Source organism: Dendropsophus ebraccatus, chromosome 14 (assembly GCF_027789765.1).
Source record: "Dendropsophus ebraccatus isolate aDenEbr1 chromosome 14, aDenEbr1.pat, whole genome shotgun sequence".
Taxonomy (NCBI): Eukaryota; Metazoa; Chordata; class Amphibia; order Anura; family Hylidae; genus Dendropsophus; species Dendropsophus ebraccatus.
In genome coordinates, this window is record NC_091467.1 from 77,136,920 (window position 1) to 77,146,396 (window position 9,477).

Below are 9,477 nucleotides of genomic sequence, written 5' to 3' on the forward strand. Positions count from 1 at the left end.
TAGCGACTCATATCTAATTCTCCTAGTTGTGTTTTCTCTGTTTGAAACCTCTTTTCCCAAATTTGCTCCTCTGAGAGTCTTGTTATCATTGACGGCAGGAGTTTCTGGGAAAGTAACTGATTTGTAGAAAACCATCTCAATTTAATTCAAGACGGCGTGTGAACTCAGTTGTGCGAGCGAGTCGGCGGTGCGCCTCAATTTCAGCGGTAAAGATCAATTACCCCGTCCCGTCCTTCCAGAAATCAGAATATTTCTTCTCACAGTTATGTGGACACAGATGACATGAAAAGACGGAACTAAATACTAGACGCCTCTTATTATATATGGCCGATTCCTTGGATCTCGTAAAAAGCTGCAATTGCCGTCAGATGTTTCTGCTGAAGCCAAAAAAAAAGAAAAGAATGCGGACTCCTGGTCATGTATTACGGTTTATGGTGTTTTTTAGCTCATTTTATATCATGTTGGAACCATTGACCGTCCTGAAGCTTCTGCTGACGGATCTTTTTGCTGATTCCGTATCTGTTAGCTCGGAGAACATACCAGATGATTACATCGACAAGATTTTCATATAGATATTAAAGTGTAAGTGACCAAGACACAAACCTGTTCCCGCACGCTTTCTCCTCTTCCACCAGGAATCTTGTTGTGGAGGAGTGGGCCGGGTCTGCTCAGGTCATCCAGCTCATCGCAATCAGAGGCGACTATTCAGAGGCACATGCTGCTCAGTGCTATAGTAGTTAGAGGGATTTCTGGGAAATTAAGTAGTCTGGCACAGGCCCAATTCATGAGTTTTTGCTTTACATTATATTGGTATGAAGAGCCAAGTGTAAGGTTGTGTGTATTTTGTCCCCAGAGGCTCAGGGTGGAGGCAGGGCAGGCAGTACAGGGTGGAGGCGGGACAGGCAGTACAGGGTGGAGGTGGGACAGGCAGTACAGGGTGGAGGTGGGACAGGCAGTACAGGGTGGAGGTGAGACAGGCAGTACAGGGTGGAGGCGGGACAGGCAGTACAGGGTGGAGGCGGGGCAGGCAGGGCAGGCAGTACAGGGTGGAGGTGGGGCAGGCAGTACAGGGTGGAGGTGGGGCAGGCAGTACAGGGTAAAGGCAGGGCAGTATAGGGTGGAGGTGGGGCAGTACAGGGTGAAGGTGGGGCAGCACAGGGTGGAGGCGGGGCAGCACAAGGTGGAGGCGGAGCAGGCAGTACAGGGTGGAGGCAGGGCAGGCAGTACAGGGTGGAGGCGGGGCAGGCAGTACAGGGTGGAGGCAGGGCAGTAAAAGGGTGAAGGCAGGGCAGTACAGGGTGGAGGCGGGGCAGTACAGGGTGGAGGCGGGGCAGTACAGGGTGGAGGCGGGGCAGTACAGGGTGGAGGCAGGGCAGAACATCCCTCCAAACCTCTGGGAATGAGTCTGGTTTTCATTTACCCCCAACCAAATCTGCTATGATGGTGTGGGACAGGCAGGGTTGTGAATGAGCACTAGCCGCCTTAAAAACTATTGGGCTTTCCTAGATCTCTTTTCAACATTCTCCTCCGCATCCTCCTCTGTTACCGCATCCTTCTCTGTTACTGCATCCTCCTCTATCACCGCATCCTCCTCTGTTACCTCATCCTCCTCTATTACCGCATCCTTCTCTGTTACCGCATCCTTCTCTATTACCGCATCCTTCTCTGTTACCGCATCCTCCTCTGTTACCACATCCTTCTCTGTTACCACATCCTCCTCTATTACCACATCCTCCTCTATTACCGCATCCTCCTCTATTACCGCATCCTCCTCTGTTACCACATCCTTCTCTGTTACCGCATCCTCCTCTATTACCGCATCCTCCTCTATTACCGCATCCTCCTCTGTTACCGCATCCTCCTCTGTTACCGCATCCTCCTCTGTTACCGCATCCTTCTCTGTTACCGCATCCTTCTCTGTTACCGCATCCTTCTCTGCATCCTCCTCTGTTACCACATCCTTCTCTGTTACCGCATCCTCCTCTATTACCGCATCCTCCTCTATTACCACATCCTCCTCTGTTACCGCATCCTCCTCTGTTACCGCATCCTCCTCTGTTACCGCATCCTTCTCTGTTACCGCATCCTTCTCTCTTACCACATCCTTCTCTGTTACCGCATCCTTCTCTATTACCGCATCCTCCTCTGTTACCGCATCCTTCTCTGTTACCGCATCCTCCTCTGTTACCGCATCCTTCTCTGTTACCGCATCCTTCTCTGTTACCGCATCCTTCTCTGTTACCGCATCCTTCTCTGTTACCGCATCCTTCTCTGTTACCGCATCCTTCTCTCTTACCGCATCCTTCTCTCTTACCGCATCCTTCTCTGCATCCTTCTCTGTTACCGCATCCTCCTCTATTACCGCATCCTCCTCTATTACCACATCCTCCTCTATTACCGCATCCTCCTCTATTACTGCATCCTCCTCTATTACCGCATCCTCCTCTATTACCACATCCTCCTCTGTTACCACATCCTTCTCTGTTACTGCATCCTCCTCTATCACCGCATCCTCCTCTGTTACCTCATCCTCCTCTGTTACCGCATCCTTCTCTGTTACCGCATCCTTCTCTTTTACCGCATCCTTCTCTGTTACCGCATCCTTCTCTGTTACCGCATCCTCCTCTGTTGCCTCATCCTCCTCTGTTACCGCATCCTTCTCTGTTACCGCATCCTTCTCTTTTACCGCATCCTTCTCTGTTACCGCATCCTTCTCTGTTTCCGCATCCTCCTCTGTTACCGCATCTTTCTCTGCATCCTCCTCTATTACCGCATCCTTCTCTGTTACCGCATCCTCCTCTATTACCGCATCCTCCTCTATTACCACATCCTCCTCTGTTACCGCATCCTCCTCTGTTACCGCATCCTTCTCTGTTACCGCATCCTTCTCTTTTACCGCATCCTTCTCTTACCGCATCCTTCTCTGTTACCGCATCCTTCTCTGTTTCCGCATCCTCCTCTATTACCGCATCCTCCTCTGTTACCACATCCTTCTCTGTTACCGCATCCTCCTCTATTACCGCATTCTCCTCTATTACCACATCCTCCTCTGTTACCGCATCCTCCTCTGTTACCGCATCCTCCTCTATTACCGCATCCTCCTCTATTACCACATCCTTCTCTGTTACCGCATCCTTCTCTGTTACCGCATCCTTCTCTGTTACCGCATCCTTCTCTGTTACCGCATCCTTCTCTGTTACCGCATCCTTCTCTGTTACCGCATCCTTCTCTATTACTGCATCCTCCTCTGTTACCGCATCCTCCTCTATTACCGCATCCTCCTCTATTACCGCATCCTTCTCTGTTACCGCATCCTTCTCTGCATCCTTCTCTGTTACCGCATTCTTCTCTGTTACCGCATCCTTCTCTGCATCCTTCTCTGTTACCGCATCCTCCTCTGTTACCGCATCCTCCTCTATTACCGCATCCTCCTCTATTACCACATCCTCCTCTATTACCGCATCCTCCTCTATTACCGCATCCTCCTCTATTACCACATCCTCCTCTGTTACCGCATCCTTCTCTGTTACCGCATCCTACTCTGTTACCGCATCCTTCTCTGTTACCGCATCCTTCTCTATTACCGCATCCTCCTCTGTTACTGCATCCTCCTCTGTTACCGCATCCTCCTCTGTTACTGCATCCTTCTCTGTTACCGCATCCTTCTCTATTACCGCATCCTCCTCTGTTACCGCATCTTTCTCTGCATCCTCCTCTATTACCGCATCCTTCTCTGTTACCGCATCCTCCTCTATTACCGCATCCTCCTCTGTTACCGCATCCTCCGCTATTACCGCATCCTTCTCTGTTACCGCATCCTCCTCTGTTACCGCATCCTCCTCTATTACCGCATCCTCCTCTGTTACCGCATCCTCCTCTGTTACTGCACCCTGGACCCCCAACCATAGTCATGGAGAGGGGGGTCCTGTAGATGAACTGTGCCCCCCCCCTACAGTCTCTACAACTGTCTAAAGTGAAAATTCCAGTGTTTTTTTTTCAACTTTTTGGTTTGCTGCTTTGTGGTGCTATACACCGGTGACTGTGGACTGTGGTGACTGTTGTAGGAGTAAGAAATGCAAGTGAACTCTGTCCGCTACTCAGGCGCGGTACCGCAGATCTGACCGCTTTACAGATAGCCTGACTCAACTTAATTACCGTCCCATAGCAAAGCTCAACAGTGGGGGGGGCACCCTATTGCAAGGAGCTGCGTTTTCTTTGTCTGCAAGTGTTTTCACCTTGCTGGGCATTGTCACTGTATGCCAGCGTAGCCAAGCCTATGTTTGCTGTCTCATCTGTTTAGCACTGCCCAGCAAGGGGTTAATCAGTCCCCCGCACAAGCGTGGGAAATGTTCCCCCCAACAGCTACAAGCTACACGACAAACAAAAGCAAAGTGCCACAAAGAGTTTCTGGAGGGAAGGAGAAAGCATCCGGACCCAGACGGGAAGTTCCAGTGACGCCACCTTGCTGTACCACCACCTCACAGCTACCCCGCACATCAAAGGGTTAATGGCCCGATCAGCCTCTATGTCCATCACACTGACCCTTATACGTTTGTTTACTGGCCTGAATCTGGGTTGTTGTAGGTCTGGCTGGCACCGCTGATTGATCCTCTTAGATTGATCCTCATTGATTGATCGGAGCTTCTCTTTCATTTCCCGTCTTCATAGGAATTTTTTTCTTCTCACTAATGGAGCCAAATGATGATGTTCTTGTACATTCACCAACATGCCGGTCATTGCTCCCGAAACACAGAGGAAGCACTTCTGTCATTTCTGTATTTGAAGTCCGATTCCAAAGAGAATGAATTATTCAGCTTTTGTACCTGTCGTCCCTTTCATATATAGATAAAGTATACATATTTATATTCTGTGGTGTATATATACACACTATATATCTGCTGTAGCCTGGGCCTGCTTGGTGTTGGTAGCAGTGGGCCTTGTCTAGTTAGTACAAAACTCTGCCGGGGGAACTCGGCTGAATAAGTGTGACTTGCTAGAGGAAGCTTGTACTCACTGAGTGGCAGATCTGATATTACGAGACCCGGGATTGCATGACCAGGTGAAGCTAGCCCCTCAAGGAGCAGATATCAACGGAGTCCGTCGGCTTAACCTGCACTTTGCTCCACTGTAAATGAATACTGAAGACTTAGGGATCTTCCTGACATGGTTAGGAAAATGTTGGCCCTGACGTAGACAAGGTAACCCAGATAGGTAGTTACCCCACCTTTAGGCTTAACACGGTATAATCTCTATAAAGTCTCCCAATGGCTTGGGCTTAAGTAGCAGAAGCTGGGACTAACCTCCCATTGGTGGGGAAGGTACTAGAAGAGACAGGCCTAAGTGTGTGTGGGGTACCCAGCCTAAGGATCGGACAACAGACAGAACAAGGCGTCACAAGTTAACTGTTTGTATCCCCTGCAGCTGTGCACCAAACAGAGGAGTGCGACACCAAGTGGTGAAGAAGTAAAATGCAGACTATAGCCCAGAGTGGAACAGAAATACCTGATGACGGCAAGAAGTAGGGACATACCGGCTCTGGGACGCTACACGTCTCTATACATCTACATTACAGATCCACCAGCCACACCACTGCTTTTAGAGCAGATTGGTGGTCGGTAACCTAGACAATGAGCTGTCAGCAATGGGAGGAAAGAGCAGCAGATGAGGAGGAGGAGGAGGAGACAAGTTTGCTGAATGATTATATGTGATGCGTCCTACAGGTATATGAGCTGAGATGAGTATATACCTTTATACCAGATATATCCTGTGGATAACCTCTGACCCTGGGACTCCCCCATCAGGGCCCCGTGCAGACTAATATTAGTGATACTCACACTCACCAATGCATTTGTATTTCCGGAACCTTCTACAGTGTGACACATCTCATATGAAACTTCAATTCCGTCTCCACAATTTGCATCTGCAGAAAGAATCCCGGACGCTGATATTCCGGGTAATAATCCACGCGGCGTCACTCCGCACTGAATAAATCATGGATCAGCGCATTCCCCGAGGACGGATCATCAGAAACGCATTGATGTTATGTAGCAGATAAAACACTTTGATGTTATAAAAGAGGCGACATGGTTCCTAACACCAGCGGAGCGGCCGTGCAAACAGCTGCTGATCTCATCCCAGAAACAAACCGTAATGATGGAAATGAGGAAGATCGCGGTTACCGTGCCGACCAAATATGAGGATCAGCTACATAACATATATATATAATGTATGATAAATAGGAGGATCAGCGGATGGACAGATGGAGGATCAGCTACATATCATATATATATATATATATATATATATATATATATATATATATATATATAATGTATGATAAATAGGAGGATCAGCGGACGGACAGATGGAGGATCAGCTACATATCATATATATATATATATATATATATATATAATGTATGATAACTAGGAGGATCAGGGGACAGACAGATGGAGGATCAGCTACATAACATTTATATATATATAATGTATGATAAATAGGAGGATCAGGGGACGGACAGATGGGGGGGATCAGCTACATAACATATCTATATCATATAAATGAAAGTCTGTCTGTCCTTCTGTCTGTCTGTCCTCTATAGACTTCCAAACGCCTAAACCATTTGACACCAAATTTGGCCCACAGATACATTGGGTGCCCTGGAAGGTTAGAGCTAAGGTCCCCTCCCCGCCAGATGTACAGGAGGGGAGGGGGAGGGGGAAGAGCAGCGCCCCATAGAGATGAATGGGAAAATCTCCTCACTGCACACACAGGTGATATAATTAGCTGCATGTCTCCAGCAGTAATTGCAGTTGGAGCCTTAGCAACCAATAGGATTACTGCTTTAATTTTCACAGGGAGCTGTGGTTGCTATGGCGGCTGCCTCACAACATCCACAGTAATAACTGGTAGACCCCCTACTCCATCTATACAGTACAGGTATACAGGACCCCCTACTCTATCTATACAGTACATCTATACAGGGCCCCCTACTCCATCTATACAGTACATGTATACAGGACCCCCTACTCTATCTATACAGTACAGGTATACAGGGCCCCCTACTCCATCTATACAGTACATGTATACAGGACCCCCTACTCCATCTATACAGTACATGTATACAGGACCCCCTACTCCATCTATACAGTACATGTATATACAGGGCCCCCTACTCCATCTATACAGTACATGTATATACAGGACCCCCTACTCCATCTATACAGTACATGTATATACAGGACCCCCTACTCCATCTATACAGTACATGTATATACAGGACCCCCTACTCCATCTATACAGTACAGGTATACAGGACCCCCTACTCTATCTATACAGTACATCTATACAGGGCCCCCTACTCCATCTATACAGTACATGTATACAGGACCCCCTACTCTATCTATACAGTACAGGTATACAGGGCCCCCTACTCCATCTATACAGTACATGTATACAGGACCCCCTACTCCATCTATACAGTACATGTATACAGGACCCCCTACTCCATCTATACAGTACATGTATACAGGGCCCCCTACTCCATCTATACAGTACATGTGTCAGTAACTTACCTGACCGCGCTCCAGCGTCGTCTGGCCCGGCTGGAGCGCAGCGCCGCCCTCCTCGGCAGGGCCGGGTGACGTCACGGAGACCCGACGGCGTCCCTAGTAACCAGGGGAGCCGCGGGTCTCGCATCAGTGAGCGCCGCCCGGCCGAGCAGCTGAGTGCTGTTGGACTCAGGCTGAGTGACGGATCTCTCTGCCACTCAGCCTGCAGTGCACCAGCTGCTATGTGTCTGGATTCAGGAGGCCGGACCAATCAGCCTTTGGTCCGGACTCCTGATCCAGTATAAAGTGTTGTCAGTACCAGTCTCTAATCGCTGGCTATTAGTTGTTCTGATCCCAGCTCCCCAGTCCCTTGTATTCTGCTATATCCTTCCTCTTTTGCCTTGCCTGGATTCTGACCTTTTGCCTGTCCCCTGACTCTCCGTTTGGTTCTGATTTTGTACTGCGCTGCTCGTTTGTTTTCTGACTCGGCTAGTTTACTCCCCGCATTGTGTTTGTCTGTCTGTCTGCGTTTTATGTTTTGCACGTATACAGCATAGGGATTGTCTTCGTGGTTGTCCGCGACCGCCTAGGGTCGACCGAGGCAAGTAGGCAGGTGACAGTGGGTGGGGTAAGATTCAGGGCCCACTGTCGAGTGTCTTGTCTTCACCTGCTATTCCTGACAACATGTATACAGGACCCCCTACTCCATCTATACAGTATATGTATACAGGAAACTACAGGACCCCAAAACTATACACTACAGGTATACATACCTCCCAACATTTTGGACGGCCAAAGAGGGACAGTTGTGGTTCATGCTAGGAAAATTATACAGGCATTTCTTTTTAATTTAAGGATGCATTTACACATCCAGGATCTGCTGCAGATTGATGCATATACACATACAGGATCTGCTGCAGATTGATGCATTTACCCATCCAGGATCTGCTGCAGATTGATGCATTTACACATCCAGGATCTGCTGCAGATTGATGCATTTACCCATCCAGGATCTGCTGCAGATTGATGCATTTAGTTACATCGATATCTGCAAATCTGCAGCAGATCCTGTATGTGTGACTGCATCCTTAGGTCGCATTCACACATCAGTAACGCTGTCTGTAATTGCGGACCCAAAACTGCGGACAGAATTACAAATGTGTTTCAGTTCCTGTCGGCATTTGCAGGGACCCCTGTCAGATAGGTGACACAGACGCACAATGGCTTCATCGTTTTGTTGCAGCATGGATCATGTCCCCAAATGGATCAGAAACACCTACAGATGTGTGTATGGGGCCATAGAACTCAATGAGTCTGCATGTGTGACAGCGGCCATATTGTCACATGATTCATGGGAATATAACAAATGTTTAGGATCCAGCTTGCACAACATGATAGAATAATATGCAGGTTTGGGTCTATTATACAGTAAGTAACCAGACACTTTCCAGCAACATTGAAGGTTTATTAATGCAAATCTAATTTATAGGTTAAGAAGAAGAGGGACAGGCGAACATGGGTCAAAAGTAAGGACTGTCCCTCAAAAAGAGGGACACTTGGGAGGTATGGGTATACAGGACACTACAGGTATACACGACCCCCTAACTATACACTACAGGTATACAGGACCTCCACCAACTATATACTACAGGTATACAGGACCCCAAACTATACACTACAGGTGTACAGGACCCCAAAACTATACACTATAGGTATACAGAACCCCCAAAACTCTATACTACAGGTATACAGCACCTCCATCAACTCTATACTACAGGTATACAGGACCCCCAAACTATACAATACAGGTATAAAGGACCTCCACCAACTCTATACTACAGGTATCCAGGACCCCCAAACTAAACACTACAGGTATACAAAACCTCTACCAACTATACACTACAGGCATACAGATCCTCCACCAACT

The 9,477-nt window shown here is 48.1% G+C and overlaps 1 protein-coding gene across 1 annotated transcript; it reads right to left on the reverse strand.

Annotated features, from left to right (window-relative positions):
* Positions 1-1,489: 1,489 nt before the first annotated feature.
* LOC138771923 (serine-aspartate repeat-containing protein I-like) lies at positions 1,490-5,882 on the reverse strand. Its single transcript, XM_069951926.1, has 3 exons — positions 5,841-5,882; positions 2,913-3,536; positions 1,490-2,866 (listed from the first exon to the last, which is right to left on the reverse strand). The coding sequence occupies exons 1-3, from the start codon at positions 5,880-5,882 to the stop codon at positions 1,490-1,492; spliced, it is 2,043 nt and encodes a 680-aa protein (XP_069808027.1).
* Between the last annotated feature and the right edge of the window lie 3,595 nt (positions 5,883-9,477).

Bases quoted from the DNA above. Each gene is read 5' to 3' on its own strand.
- LOC138771923 (XM_069951926.1), bottom strand. From the start codon at position 5,882: ATGTGTCACACTGTAGAAGGTTCCGGAAATACAAATGCATTG. The intron at 3,537-5,840 runs GTGAGTGTGAGT...GTAACAGAGTAG, and splicing joins CCGGAAATACAAATGCATTG to GATGCGGTAACAGAGAAGGA. The intron at 2,867-2,912 runs GTAAGAGAAGGA...GTAACAGAGAAG, and splicing joins CGGTAACAGAGAAGGATGCG to GATGCGGTAACAGAGGAGGA.